Genomic DNA, 15,992 nt, shown 5'->3' on the forward strand with positions numbered 1-15,992 from the left:
GACTGATTTGAAGTACTAATGTACAGTATTTTACCAAACACACAGCGTGCAGTGTATATTCAGCAGTGGTGGAAGAAGTACTTTAGTAAAAGTACCAATACAACAATGAAAACATACTCCATCACTAGTAATTCGTAAAAGCATTGAAAATCCTACTTAAGTAAAAGTGTAGAAGTATTCTCAGCAAAGTGTACTTAAAGTATCACAGTAAAAGTACTCATTCTGCAGGCCTGTATACTTCCTCCACCGCTCTCGCTGTGTCTTCGGGTGGGCGTGGCTTCCTGCATTGATGGGCGGGGCCAGATGGTTACCTAGCAGCCAGCGGCAGAGTGATTGACGGCTGAGCGGCTTAAAGCCTCAGGAGCGGAGCAGCTTCCAGAAACGGACCGAAACGACACAAACATCCGGGTTAAACCGAGAAACGCCGGGATTTATACGCGTTTTGTGGACTTTAAAGCTACTTTTCTCTAGTTTTTGGGACGAGAAGCAACAGTTAGAGAGCCTGACATTCCTTCAGTCTGAGCAGCTGAGGTAAGATCCGTCTGACAGCTCACTGCAGGTGCAGCTCAGTATATTAAATATCATGCTGTTCATAGTCCAGAGGGTTAAGTCTCATAACAAGCTACAGAAAGACTGGAGTTTGTGTGGCAGATTAACAGCAGCTGACAGTCAGTTAAAAGAAGAACATTAGAATAGAAAAGTAAATAAATGGAATAAAACAGCACAGAAACGTTCAGTCAGGGATAGAAAACACACAAGTAGATCAGAATAGAACAGAATAAAGTGATGAAAACAATGTAGACTGTAAAATAATATAGACAGGAAAAAAATATATAACAGAAATTAAAATAATTAAAATAAAGCAATAAAAACAGCTCAGGCACGTTTAGGCTGGAGTAGAAAACAGAAAAGCAGATTAGAATAGAACAAAGTAGTTGTTCAAGGAGAGCATCTTTTATATGAAGTCTATCTTGTTAACTGCTGACTCTGTCTTTTCTGTATCAGGTGTGTGTGTGTGAGTTTTGCTGAGTAATGCTGGTACACCAGTGAGGTGTGTGTGTGTGTGTGTGTGTGTGTGTGTGATGTAAGAAGTATTAAGATGGTGATGCATGCATGTGTTCACACTCACAGTTCAGTGACCCTCATTGACCTGTACACACACACACACACACACACACACACTCTGTGGTGGTGTGTTCAGGTTCAGCGGTGTGTCGATGAAATGTTCCTTCATGTGTTGAGAACATTCTCCTCCTCCTTCAGCTAAATAAACTATTTAAACCTCCTCAGATCTGATGGAAAATGCATCGTCACAAAGCTGAAAAGCTCAATAAAGTAGCTGAAATGAGCTGAAACATCTACAGCAGCTAAATGTGACACAGTAACACACACATTAATGCAGCAGTACTTATTAATCCAGAAACACTGACAGCGAACATTTTACTGCAACATCAGTACTTTTACTCTCATACTTTAAGTCCGTTTCGCTGAGAATACTTACATACTTTAACTTACAGTAAGACATTTTCCTCGTAGTGCAGTATTTTCACAGTGTGGTATTAGTACTTTTACTTCAGTAAAAGTTTCACATCCAAACAACTTGCTTCTCATAGTTTACTGTGGCCATCAGTAATAACAAGAGTACAAGATTTGGGATTAAAGGGATTAAAGAGGCAACTCCACCAGTATGGTCCTCTAACTGTAATCAGGAAAGTCGATAATACTGTAAAATTAGATTGATTGACAGAAAATTAATATAAATTAATAATAATTTGATAATCATCATCAATAATCATGTAAATGACTTTTTTAACCCAAAAGTGCCAAAACTTAGCTTTGGGTTTTGGGCTGTTGGTCACCTTGAGCTCATGGAAATTGCAACATCATTTTTCTGATATTTTATAAAACAAACAAGAAATGAAATAGAAAAAATAATCAGCAGATTAATCGATATTGATTTTGGTGCGAGGACTTTCACCTTTAGAAACACAGTTTTCTGTGAGAAACAAACAGCTGTGGTCGCTCAGTAAAGACCTTGAATCCAACAGCTGCCGTCCATGAAGGACATTAACACGTGTGCAGATGTGTATGTGTGAACACGTTTGTATGCGTTTCAGGATCATTTTATTTGTCTTATTACTTAGAAGATGTATGGGAATGCATCAGCTCCTTCACTGACAGTAAACAGACGGTCCTGTGACTGACAGGTTGCAGGTTTGATCTCCTGCTGAGGTGCTCTGTCATCATCGTCGTTATCTGAACACCTCGGGTCAGTGTGTGTGTGTGTGTGTGTGTGTGTTTAATCCCTGGTTTATGTGATGGCATGTGACTGTCTGATTTACACACACACACACACACACACACACACACACACACACAGGGTGGTGGCTTGGGATTAAACATCACTGTCTCATCTCAGATTACTTCTCTCTCTGTTTTTTCTCTCTCTTTCACACACACACACACACACACACACACACACACACACACACACACAGGCGTGTTTGCATCACTTCGGAGGACATTACATTGCCTTACATTCACCTCCTGGAGACTTACCCTGACTTAACTCTAACCTTAAACCAAGTCTTCACCCGTAAATTCAAGGTTTTACGTTATGGGGACTTGTGTTTTGTCCCCAAAAGGAAGGCGAGTCTTGTGTGAACAGACTTATGTCCCCACAACATGAGTAATACAGTCCACACGGACACACGGACACACGGACACACACACACACACACACACCCTATAATGACAACTTCATGATCCAAACAGGAAATTGGACCAAAATCTGACTATTTGCCCAACACACACACACACACACACACACACACAGATTAGAGGCCCAGATGGTGAAGGATGGTGTGTGTGTGTGTGTGTGTGTGTGTGTGTGTGACAGTTTACAACCTTTCACTCATCTCTCTCTCTTTCAGGCAGCAGGCTCGCTCGCCCATGTCGTTGCAGCAGCAGCAGCACAGAGGTAGGTATACTGTTGGGGGGGGGGGGGGGGGGGGGGGTTCTTGGAGAGCTCAGATGGGAATTCATGGAATGTCCCGGAACGCCCAGGGTGGGACTCGGACGTGTCCTCATTTTTCCTGTTTGCTTGTTGCCGCTGACGACCCTCACTTCCTGTTCCGGCCTCGGCTCCTGTCAGTTTTTGGACAGAGAGAGAAACACGACGACAGAAAGACAGAGACAGAGAACTGACTGACATTTCCATCCCTAGAGCCACGGCTAAAAATAAAGTTCACTGTGATGGATTACCTTTCTGCGGCCTCAAATCTCTGCAAGTTGAATTTCATAATGAAATGAAACCAATGGCTGTCTGGAAGAAAGGAAATCAAGCTAAAAGTGTAATAGACAGACCGTCAGATAGTCTTTATATTCTAAATGTGTTTCCACAGCCTGCACGTGCAGCTACATCATATTGAAAACATACAGATACACACTATCAACATTATACACGTGGTCACATATACTTACATACACATGTACATCAGTAATGTGTATGTAAGCTTTGGAACTACAGTTCCCATATGTTTTTTGGGGAGGAGGTATAATGTTGCCATGGAGTCACTTAATTAGCTATATCTGTTTTATATTTTGCAACCCTAACCTGCCGAATTAGCAATTAGCAGTTCCTGTTTGCAATAGACCCATGAATGTACAGACAACTATCACTGGATTACTTTGATACTGAATAAAACTTAAAAACGTGATGATTCTCAGGCAAGTTCTGGGTGTTAAAAAGAGCCTCCTTTGGTACTACTGGTATGCTCCTAGAAGAGGAAGTATGTCTGCCTCATACTTGCAACACAATGAAAAGTGTCTACTCTGTCCACCTCCACCTCCTGCAGGCCAGCAGCTGCCTGCCAAGCCCAGGGAGAGAGCCTTATCCTGGGCTGAGAGAGCCAGCTAATGCCCCTTTGCCACCATCCCACTGAACTGGAACATGCTATAGCCACCTGACTGCCAATCAAAATGATGGCCTCTGTGGTTGTCGGGGGCAACCGGAGGAAGTCTCTCACGCTGAGAGGGGTGGACCCCGAGACCTGTATGATTGTGTTTAAGAACCACTGGGCGCAGGTAATCAACTCATCTACTAATCATGGCTTCCTCTATATTTACCTCATCATCAGTTTATCCATCGATCAACTAATCAATCAGTCACTTCTCAGACAGAAAAACTCACTTTCCTGTTGTTTTGTTGACGCTCGTCATCTCTTCTGTCCCTCAGTCTCAATCTCTTCAGTCTGTCCTATTTTCTCATAATGGTTGGCAGGCTCAGTGTGTGATTATGTGTGTGTGTGTGTGTGTGTGTGTGTGTGTGTGTGTGTGTGTGTGTGTGCATTGCTGACCCAGACTTTGGCCCTTAAACACAGGATCCATTTATAACAAACCTCTCTCTACACCCGCCAAGAAAACCCACACACACTCCATGTCTGTGTGTGTACAAGTGTATTGTGTATGTGTGTTTGTGTGTTTGTGTGTGTGGTCCTTGTCTGAAGCAACAGAGGTCAAAGGTTAACACAAGTCCAGACAGTGAATTACATTCTTCTCTCTTTCCCTCTTTTCATTCATGTATTCATCCCTTGTTCACCCCTCCCACAGCGATCTGTTATCTACTGCGTCTTAAATGTCTTATATTGATGAATTGTTCTTTGCTGTTTATAAGTGCAAATTAAGTATGAATATTAGATTTTGTTCATTTCAGTTGATTTCAAAGATTTCTGAAGGGACGTTTTGAAGCCTGAAATTTAGGTTTCACCACTCGCTGCTATCGGCGTCAGTTACTGAAGCCAGAAAATCATAATTATGGCAAAAAGGATGGAATAACCACCATGGATGATCTCATCGATCACCCTGCCAGAAATACAGCTCTTTTTAAGCTTCAATATCTTCTTGATGGAAAAATATTTTTCAAAATCACCACTAAGACAAACATTAGATGGACTGAAATCAGCTTTTCACATTTTAACTTCTTGTAAGAAACAATCCATTGACTCTGTATTTCTAGAAAAGTGTCAGAGGTTTTCCCATTCCCTTCAACATTGCAAAAGTTCTTCTGGTGCCTAGCGCCTAGTGGCCATTATGGAAACAGCAGCTTAAAACCATTCAACACGCTGCTGTGGTGGTTGCTGCTTTGATGTCAAGCTTCCATCAAAATTTTGATTAAATCTTCCCAAAAATCAGCAAAAGAGAATACAAATGAATATAGATTAATATAGAAGAAGAGGGCGGAGTTAAGTTAATAATGATGTAGGTGAAAGAGCATTAGCCATGTTGATGGAAATGTGACATTTCTGTTTGTTTGAGGACGTGTTCAATGTCTCTCTCTCTGTCTCTCTCTGCAGGTAGTAAAGATCCTGGAGAAACACGAGCCGGGTCGTGGCGGCACCGGTACGTTGAGTTTCCTCTCCGGTCATGCTAGTAGCGGTAGCAGCAGCTCCGGAGCATTACGCCTTGGTCCTATCCCGGCCGACGAGGCCAGCGCCGTCCAGAACTACGTGGAACACATGCTCTTCCTGCTGATGGAGGAGGAGGCGGGGCAAGGTACGAGAACAGAGGTAAACAACATGTTTCATAATGCCACCATGTTGTATTGTGTGTGGTCTCATGCCTGTTCTGCACTGTTAGGAGGAGCGATGGGTACTATCCTGGAGTTCGTGGTTCTGGAGGGTGTGATGGAGAGGCTGTTTCTGTGGAGCCTGAGGAGACAGTTTACTGAGGATATGAAGCTGGAGCAGCTCAGGATGTACCAGATGCTTCTGTCTCAGGCCAGGCAGCCTCTACTGCACCACAAACCAGTTCTACGGCCACTCATGATGCTGCTGGCCTCCTGCGCTGGAGCTGGAACTGGTGAGTTGGTGGTGACATCATTAAAGGAATAATTTGACATTTGGGGAGATAGGCTTATTTACTTTCTCGCTGAGAGTTAGATGAGAAGATTGACACCACTCTCATATCCGTATGTCTGTGGAGCCAGCAGTCGATTAGCTTAGCTTAGCTCAAAGACTGGAAACAGGGGGAAACAGCTAGCCTGGCTCTGTCCAAAGCTCACTAATTAACACGTTATATCTTGTTTGTTTAATCCGGACAAAAACCGTTGTGGAGTCGTTACCATGAGATTGAGTAAGCTGTCTAAACTGTTACCTGGGTAGTTAATCACCTGTGTCTCCATCTCCAGACAGCGGTGGTGTGGTGGAGGCGGAGCTGGTTCTCCTGTTGAACCAGCTGTGTGTGGCTCTGGTCAAAGATCCCTCAGTGCTGGAACTGTTCTTCCACACCAGTGAGGACCAGGGAGCCGCCAACTTCCTGCTCTTCTCCCTGCTCATACCATACACACACAGGTAGGTGTACATGCACAGGTATACAGACACACAGGTATACACACACACACACACACACAGGTATACAGCCAACAGGTACGTACATGCATTCACAGGATACGCATGTAAAAGTAAACACATAGTATAGGTAGGTATATACACACGGCTGCATACACACACACATACAATACCTGTAGCACACACAGGGGTACACACACACAGGTGCATGCATGTGTATGTTGTTCACTTGTTCACACACATATAGAAATATATAGACGTATACAGACACAAACAGGTACACACACACTAGTAGGGCAAAGCAACAAACATTTATGGTGTACACACATTTAGGGTACATTCACATTTTGGCCTTTTGCACACATCTACATCACACATAGTGGTGGAATGCATTTTCATATAGGCGCGTGTGCACACCAACATTCACAAGTATGAACACAACCTGTATTGTCTGTCGCTCCCTCAGACAGGGTTCAGTCGGTCAGCAGGCCAGAGACGCTCTGCTGCTCATCATGTCTCTGTCGGCCTCTGATCCTCGAGTCGCCCAGCACATCGCCGAGAACACATACTTCTGTCCTGTGAGTCCGCACACACACACACACACACACACACACACACACACACACACACACACACACACACACACACAAACATGAACTGCTGCTAAATTACAACCTATCGAGGACGGATAGTTTGGATCCTTCATCACTGAACCTTGATGGCTCATTCCAAGACAAACTGAGGAGACGACGCCTCTGCTCATTGTCTATTGGCACAAGTTTCATGGTCACCTTACGTCTGCCGGAGAGTCTGCTAGTTGGAAATGTCAAGGATTTGTTCAGGATCAGCGTCACTCAGTAGATGTGGATCACAGAGATAAGCCCGCTGGCTAACATTCTGCAGTCTTTTGCTCTCGTTTTTAAACGAGGTTAACATGGTGCTATTAATGTAAAACTTTGAAAGGAACAAGGACAGTGAATAAATAAGAATACCGGTATTATTTTTCTTCATTTGTTTCACAACTTCTTAAAAAATCCTAATATTTTAAAGATTGTTCGCTACTGTTGTAATTGCATAAAAACATTAAAATTTCAATGCTGTGTTTGCAGTCCGATAAGAGAGATCGATAAGAGAGATATATCACACAGATTAGTTAGACCGGCCATACACCTGTGGAGAATTTAAAGGTATATTTCCTCAGCAGAGCTGCTAGTTTACCCCACATAGCCTCCCATTAGCGGAGCTAAACTAGGTTAATCTCCACATACCTTCCAAATACATGCATGTGTTTTTCTGTGGGAGAATGAAACAGAATAACAGAATCAAAAGAACCCACTCCTTGATACAGATCTCAGATTCTCAGGAGGAGGAGGAAGACAGAGAGGAAGGAAAAGCAACTGGGAAATGTATAGAGGGAAAGCGGTAAAGGACATTAACAAGGACAAAATAGTGAAGAAAGCAACAAATGAATAAGAGAAGACAAAGAAAGTGACAGAAGGAAGCAGGAAAACAATGTGAACCTTGTTTTCAGGGGAAGATATTACAAATAAATACAGGAAGAGTCAAGGAAAAAACTTAAAAACTACAACAAATGAAGACAAAATGATACAAAAAGGATGAAATGATGAAATGTCAAGTTATTACAATTCATACAAAGATACAAAATACAGTAACACTCATGGAAAAGTATTAATGTCAAGAAAAATAGTGAAAGAACTATATAATAATAACAATTATATGAAAATATGAATTAGTACAAAAACATGAATGAAACTTCAAACAAGGCCAGCAGCTGTGTGAGGCTGTACTGAGCAGCTAATTACCACAAAGCACAACGTACAGCTGAGGCTTCATCTCAGCCCGTCTCACAGTTGTTGAGATGTTTCAGTCTGGACCAAAGTGGTGGACAGACGTTGTCGTCCCTGGAGACATGCTGCCAATGACAGTGGAACAATAACAACAATATTCTTAAAAAAGATACCAAATGTTATTGAAACACAAGATGCTTTGTTTACTTGTGTCCTTCAGGTGTCTACGCTCGCTGTGTCGGCCATGTTGGCTCCATCACTGCTAGTTTCTGCTGTTACTGTTTGTGTGAGAGAAAGAGAGGGAGGGAGTGTGTATGTGAAAGGGGCGAGCTAAGACACTTGCCACCTGTGTGTGTGTGTGTGTGTGTGTGTGTGTGTGTGTCAGATTTAAGCCCATGTAACCACACTCTGACCTCAATCTTTATGCAGAGAGCAGATTAGTAAACCAGTGTGAGATTGGCTCGTACACAGAGAGGGATTAGTAAGTCTGCACGTGATTGGACAGTTGCCTGATTGTTAGACTCAAGACTGCAGCTGTTGACGTTGTTGTTGTTGTTGTTGTTGTTGTTGATGATGTTGCTTTCTCCTCTCCCTCTACTCCCTCCTTTTCTTCTTATCCTCCTTCCACTTTCCTCCCTCATTAAAGGAATAGTTTGGCATTTTTTTCTTCTTGCCAAGAGAAGATACTCTTATGTCTGTACGGTGAATATGAAGCTATTGCCAGCAGCTGGTTAGTTTAGCTTAGCATAAAGACTGGAAATAGCTAGCCTGGCTCTGTCCAAAGGTAACAACCTACTGTACCAGCACCTCCAAATACCACAAATTGACACATTTGATCTAATTTGTTCAATTGTTTGGATGTTTTTACCTTTGGACAGAACCAGGCTAACTGTTTCCCCCTGTTTCCAGTCTTTATGCTAAGCTAAGCTATCGATCTTCTCATCCCACTCTTGACCAGGCAAATAAGCATCTTTCCCAAAATGTGAAACTATTCCTTTAATGGATCTTTTAGTTAATTAATATTAATATAATTTTAAATGAATCAATGAAACACATGTTCTCGTCCTGTCTCTCCTCTGCTCATATCTGCCCTCATTTGCTGCTATTTATAAAAAAGAACACACTAATCTGCACTGGAATTTAATTTCCACAAAAGCCTGTGTGTGTTCATGTGTGTGTGCGTACCTGACTTGTGTCTATGTACTGTGTGACTGAAACTGTGTGTGTGTGTGTGTGTTTACAGGTGCTGGCCACTGGTCTGTCTGGTTTGTACTCGTCTCTTCCAGCGCGGCTGCAGGTTTACAGTGAAGACTGGCACTGTCTGGACCAGGCTGACTGGCAGCAGGTAACCATGGCGACCACACAGCGAGTCAGTGACGGAGTGAAATGATGAATGAGTTAATCTGATTCCATTCTTACCTGGTCTTTGGGTCAACAGGTTCCTGCTCTTGTCCACTTCCTGCACTCACTGGACTTCTGTAGTGCTGTTACCAAGGTAATAAACACACACACACACACACACACACACACACAAATGCAATGAATAGTGCTAGAGTCACCTCCATCTGTCTCTCTCAGGTCGCTCATCCCTCCATCCGGTCTCAGTTGCTGGGTTACATCTACAACGGCTTCCTGGTGCCTGTACTGGCTCCTGCTCTGCACAAGGTAGCGAACCTCATCACTATCGGCTTCTGTGCTTCCTTATTGTCCCGTGTCGCTGATGCTGATCGGATCTTGAGGAGGCTTTGTGGTGATGCCACACTTCAAGGTCAAAGTGCAGCAGACAGGACATTTATTTCCACGTCTCCTACATGTAATCACCACTAGAGGGCACATGTGAAAGATCTTTCCCTCTAATTCCAGCAGGATCTGAATACATATTTAAAATTTCAGTCTGTGTGTAGATTGAATAGTTTTTCTATTACATGCTTGCATAACCGTTAACGTGTGTGTGCAGCTGACGGTGGAGGAGGTGATGACCACCACAGCGTACCTGGATCTGTTCCTGCGCTCCATCCCTGAGCCCGCCCTCCTCCAGACCTTCCTGTCCTTCATCCTGCTTCACACACACGACAACGTGCACATCCTGGACACACTGGTCAGCAGGGTCAACACACCTTTCCAGGTAACACACTGAACCACAGTTCACCATGTCATGTGAGTGTTACCTCGTTATCTTAACCCTTTGCATGTCTGTCAGTTGGGTACGGTGTCGCTGGCTCTGTTCAAGACTCTGATTGGTCTCTTCTGTGAAGACGTCATGCTGCAGCTGGTGTTCAGGTCAGTCTGACAGGTTTATAGGTCCGATGTACGACGTATTGTCCGACCAATAAGCATATTCTGGTGACGAGTGATGCATGCTGGGACTGAGCAGTGTCTGTGTGTCCTCAGGTATCTGATTCCCTGCAGCCACCTGAGCAGGAAGCAGCGCTGCTCCCTAAAGCAGAGGGACTGTTACTCCTCCAGCGCTGCCTCCTTCCTGCTCCTCTTGCCCTCCTGGTGCCCCGGGAACCTCCACAGCACTAACACCCACTCACACTCGGAGCACATCCACTGGCCTAAAGGAGCAGGTCAGTACGACCAACGCACAACACAACACAATGAAATGTTCTCTGATATATATTTATGCTAACTTAGGTTCTCCGTCTCCGTCAGATCTGTCAGTATCAGACAGTGTCGGTTACTGTCGTGGTTCAGACTTTTTGATAGATGTAAACTATCTCCACTACCTCTGGGACGCCCGCCAGGCCATCTCCACTTCCCACAGGTCAGTCTCAACTTTATGTTCCTCTACGTTAAAAAAAAGGGGGATGGATTATGGATCAACCTGGTCCCAGCACTGAACCTTTGTGAAGCAGTTATGGTCAAAATGGGTGAAAGTGTTTAAGGACATCTGCTGGGCAATGTTTGGTATTGCATTGCAACTACAGCTGAAGCTGATGGGTGTCGTTTTTTCATGCAGGTGTTTGATCATAAAGTATTGGCCAAAGGTTTTGACCAAATGATGGCGTTAGATGAAAAGTCAGTGGATCAGCAAAGTTTTTACAATTCATTTTGAGGCAATCCATTCAATAGTTGTTGTGATATTTCACTAAAAACAAAACATGTCAATGTCAAATGGTGGTGCGAAGGAAAAGCAAGGGGATCACTAAAGTCATAAAGATTCATCCTCTGGGAACCGTGAATATCGGTACCTAATTTCAGACCCTTAGACAGACAGACGTTGCCATCCCTAGAGCTATGCCGCAAGCATGGCTAAAAAGCATGAGCTTTACAGTACGATTAAATCCTGTTTTTAGGAATAACCCAGTAAGAGATTATTTTACTTTATTATATTTCAGTTCTGTTTTGTTTTGTCTGCAGGGCATGTCGGCTCTGGTCGGCCCCATATGACGGGATCAACCCTCTGCCTCAAGAATACCGATCTGACACACCAGGGGACGACATAGAAGATGAGGAAGAGATCGTACCGCGAGTCAAGAGTGACTCCATCTGCTCTTTGGTTGTCACTCCTCCCCCCTTGGCCTTCTCCCCCACCCTGTCCTCCTCAGATACCATCTCCACGGGCAACCAGGCAGGAAGAGCCAGCTCTGCCCTGGAGCTTGAGTGGGATGACATTTTTGCAGATGACGATCCGTCTTTATCAGCTGTGATAAACACGGCACTAGCAAATGGCAGCATGACCATGGAGTCTGACAGACGCTCTTCAACACCTGCACCTCCCCCTCTACCTCCTCGACACATACAGGAAATGCGACGCACTGCGACCAAGCTGGTGCACGGCTCCTATGTGGAGGAATCCGAGTTTCAGGATGATGTTCTGGTCTACGATCTTGTCGCCCAGAAAGACACAAAGGCGGCCATTTTGGAGCGAATCATGGCAGCAAATCGACGGTCACGTGGAAGCATCCCAAATGGCCAACGAGTGTCAACAGCAGCGGCGACGACAACGTTAACAACAATGTTAACCACAACAGGGAGGACGGTAATGGAAACTGTTAACAGTATAATGTCGACAAGGAGGAGGAGCGAGGATGGAGGGAAAGAGGAAAGAAGAAGGAGTGAGGATTATGGGAGTGAGGTGAGGAGGAGGAGGAGGAGGAGGAGGAGTGAGGACTGTGGAAAGGAGATGGGGAGGAGGAAGGTGGAAGGAGAAGATGAAGTAAAGAGGATAGATGTACAAGGAGAGCCAAAGGGACGTCAGTTTTCCACCAACGGTTTTAATGCTAAGAATCGCATCATCGACGAATGTGATGATACTGATGAAGATGGCAAGCCATTTAAGCAAAACTGCAACCTGAGTGACTTCACAACTACTATCAATCACATGCACACACCACACCAGCAGCACACACACCACAACACACAGCATCCCATACCATGTTTAGTGACAAAGGCTTTAACCAATGGCCATTCTGAATTTGAGCCACATGACCCTCCTGTGTCTCCAAGTCTGCCTGCTAACAAAGTCACTAATAACGATGACTTCCTGTCCCGATACCACGAGCTCATGCTCTCTTTGGGTGTGGAGCCAGACTGTGACGACATCACAGACGACATCAGCACGTTCAGGAGGCGTGTCCGAGCTCTGAGGCAAAAACTGGAAGAGGAGGAGGGAGGAGAAGGAGGTGAAGAATTCGTTTTTAGCTCCTCGTGGGATGATGGAGAGGAGGAAGAAGAGGAGGAGGAGATGGAGGAGGAGGAAGAGGAAGGAGAAGAGAGGAGGAGGAGCAGCAGTAAGAAAGGCAGCAGCAGTTCTGGAGTTCCATTTACAGGTCTGTGTTTTCAAGCTCGAGTGAATTAGAAGAAGCTTCCTGAAGTAGAAAAATTTAAAGTGGCTTTGTTGTGTAAAGGTTGGGTTATGCTCAAACAGAGCCAGTTTGACCCACTGACCCCTTGCCGACCTGTTCAAAGTCTTCCCCAAACTCCTGGTGGGTTGTGATTCACCCAGACTTAAAAAAAACTGTGACTGAAAATAATGCCAGGCCATTAAACTTCAGATCATCTTACTACTGATTATTCACTTTTTTTTTTCTATAGGCTGGATCATATTGTTTCCCAGCCTCGCACACACTAACCTGTAGTTTCCCATGATGCCCCAGGTCCATTCATCAGCGTTCTGTTGTCCCGGCTCGAGAACCTTCTGGAAAACTCCATCGCTGTGAACCTGCTGGTGACGGGCATCCTGGCCCAGCTGGTTTCATACCCGCAACCTCTTCTGAGATCCTTCCTGCTCAGCACAGACACACACAACCAGCCCAACGTTCGCACACTGTACCAGGTAACATCCACGACTCATATATGTCTAATGTGATGTCTTATTCCATCTAACTGCGTATACTAACATTCCTGTGTATGTGTGTGTGTGTATTCGTAGGTGTTGGCGTCGGTACATGTTCAGATAGAGCGCTACGTGGTGACCAGACCAGACTACCCCGCTCTGGTCACTCAGGCCTGGAGGTTCTTGTTGGCTAAAGACCAGGACAGCAAGTTTAGAGGTTAATGAACACACACATCAACACACAGAAATGGGACATGAAACCTTCCAGCTGGAGGTTTTAGTGCCTGAAGCTGCAGTTGTGAATATGAAGTTACAGCCAGGTGACAGTTAGCAGCGACTCTGACAAGAAATAGTCCCACAAATTACACCCTGTAAAACTGCAACTTGGATTTAACAAAGGAGAAGCTTTAGGGGTGCAGGTAGACATATTTTGTTACCTTCGGAGGGAGCTAGACTAGCTGTTTACCCCTGATTCCAGTCTTTATGCTAAGCTAAGCTAACCAGCTGTTGGCTGTAGCTTGATGTTATACTCAACGTTATGAATTGCTGCATGAAGAGGGTGTGAGTTAAGTCGAAAGCAGCCCTTTCAAATCTGTTGTCGTAAAGGTGCAGGTGAACAGAATTTCAGACACTGTCGATCTAACGAGCACTTTGTATGAAGCATACTGATGCCTTTACCGTCACAGTGAAACATTTCCTCATGTGTCTCAGAGTGCCTCCAGTCTCAGGGCGGCGACGTCATCCTGGACCCATCTCTCCCTAATGGCTCAGTGAGGGACACTCTGGCTTTGCCTCCTCTTGGCGTCTTGCCGCCTTGCCCTCCTATTCCCCCCCAGGCCAAGAGCCGAGTGTTCGCCATCATCCTGTTCGCCGAGTTCCTGAAAGAGCTGGCCGCCATCGCCCAGGAGCACAGCATCGCCCTGGACTGTTCTTCCGAAGAGTAATGGGAGTGTCGTTGGCGCTAGTCCAGCTGTGAAAATCAGCCTCAGAAGTCACTGTCGATGAGCAAGGCACTGCTGAAAACATGTCCAAGGAGCTGCTTCAGACGCCACCAGCAGAAGACTGAAGGCTTCTAAAAGTACAAGCACAAAACATGTATACATTACACATGGAGCAGTAATGCAACATGTTAGTAATGAATGTGTATATTGTAATAAAATATGGTTTTTATGCATAGATCTGTATGTACACTATGTTTATATTCCTGGCAGCACTTGAATATTTTTTTTTGTTTATTGTTTTCCTCATGTGAATGTGGATGATATTTATATGTAGATGAAAATGATTTGAAGGAGATTATTTTGAAGATAAATCAATGTTTTCTATATATTTGTGGGATTGGTGCAAATAGTTTTATACGCTCCTTTCTGAAATCTTTGCAGTGCAAGTTAACGAGGAAAAAATTTATTTCAGACCTTACTTCTGTGGCGGCCATTTTAAATCAACCTCCTTCTCAGGATGGGAAACTTGATGCATAAACTATTATAAAAATAAAACTAACTTTATTTAAACACATTAAAGTGACTTTATATCAGATAGATTTAACAGATATTAAATTGATCAGCACAAACAACAACCACAACTAGTGAGTGACTAGCTAGCTGCTTGGGCTAAAGGTTAGTTAACATTTAAAATCAAAGCAGGCGTCATTCAGAAATATTAGTAGTTCATAAGAAAATGACTTTTAACCTTGAAGCCCAAACGATAATCTGAATCTGAATCAAAAAGGGGAAGAGCCTCTGAGATCAGCGGCGTCTTCCTGTTTATAATGTTGTGTCTTTATATGGACACAAAACACACACACACACACACACACACACACACAGAGTAATGACAAAGCCTTACTTTAACCAACAGAGATTTTTAGTGCAAGAAACCAAGATGCAAAAATGAAATGATGTCTTGTGCAAATATCAGATCTGGAGTTATCTCATTTGCACTTCTATCAATGTGCATTTAATTGTTTTTAATGTAAAGTGTGTGAGGTTTTTTTTTTTTTTGATGAATTTTTTTCATTTTTGTTATTTTTTACCTGAAAAAAGTGAAATTGTTTGCTGACACGCTCCTATGGTTCTCGCCTATGCTGTGCTGCGTTCATGTGTAGTGGGAAAGAAGGGAGATTTGAGCTCTTGCTTACATGAGACATCATTCAACAGAACCTTCAGGTGGCAAAAACAACAGAAAATACTGTTCTGCTCACGGTGTCTTCAAACTAATCTGAGCTCAAAAAGGCGCCCAAGTATCAGTAACACTACCAGCCTCCCCTCCTAACACAAACTGTTACCATGGAGACATTATGGGATGGACCAACCTGACCTAACTCTGCAGCTGTGTTCAGCTGCTGAATGTTGGTACTGCCACCTGCTGGTGAACCACAGCTGGGACACGTCTCTTCTTTTTACTGTCTCTTGTTTCTCCTCTTGGAATAAATTATTGCCAAAATGACGTGAAAATAATTAAACTGATTTTGACAATCTGATTCTCATAAAATATCTTGCAGATTGTTAATTTTTTAAAATGTCTTTCTTTTTGTATTGTTGTTTTATTATTTATATG

The 15,992-nt window shown here is 43.8% G+C and overlaps 1 protein-coding gene across 1 annotated transcript; it reads left to right on the plus strand.

Moving 5' to 3' along the window:
- The first annotated feature begins 480 nt into the window (after window positions 1-480).
- LOC139305782 (FHF complex subunit HOOK-interacting protein 1A-like) lies at window positions 481-14,610 on the plus strand. The gene is made up of 18 exons (XM_070929731.1): window positions 481-531; window positions 2,934-2,980; window positions 3,858-4,086; window positions 5,355-5,553; window positions 5,638-5,859; window positions 6,188-6,350; window positions 6,814-6,925; window positions 9,399-9,500; window positions 9,594-9,650; window positions 9,734-9,820; window positions 10,113-10,280; window positions 10,356-10,435; window positions 10,547-10,725; window positions 10,811-10,922; window positions 11,519-12,930; window positions 13,258-13,436; window positions 13,533-13,653; window positions 14,148-14,610. Exons 3-18 carry the CDS (start codon window positions 3,982-3,984, stop codon window positions 14,378-14,380), a joined length of 3,531 nt encoding a protein of 1,176 aa, XP_070785832.1. The 5' UTR covers window positions 481-531; window positions 2,934-2,980; window positions 3,858-3,981; the 3' UTR covers window positions 14,381-14,610.
- Window positions 14,611-15,992: the final 1,382 nt, after the last annotated feature.

This window comes from Enoplosus armatus, chromosome 23, assembly GCF_043641665.1.
Source record: "Enoplosus armatus isolate fEnoArm2 chromosome 23, fEnoArm2.hap1, whole genome shotgun sequence".
NCBI classification, from domain to species: Eukaryota; Metazoa; Chordata; class Actinopteri; order Centrarchiformes; family Enoplosidae; genus Enoplosus; species Enoplosus armatus.

Excerpts from the sequence above, each read along its gene's own strand:
- LOC139305782 (XM_070929731.1), top strand. The coding sequence starts at position 3,982 with ATGATGGCCTCTGTGGTTGTCGGGGGCAACCGGAGGAAGTCTCTCACG. Across the intron at positions 9,821-10,112 it reads TGGCTCCTGCTCTGCACAAG|CTGACGGTGGAGGAGGTGAT; the intron begins GTAGCGAACCTC and ends GTGTGTGTGCAG. Across the intron at positions 10,726-10,810 it reads CCACTGGCCTAAAGGAGCAG|ATCTGTCAGTATCAGACAGT; the intron begins GTCAGTACGACC and ends CGTCTCCGTCAG.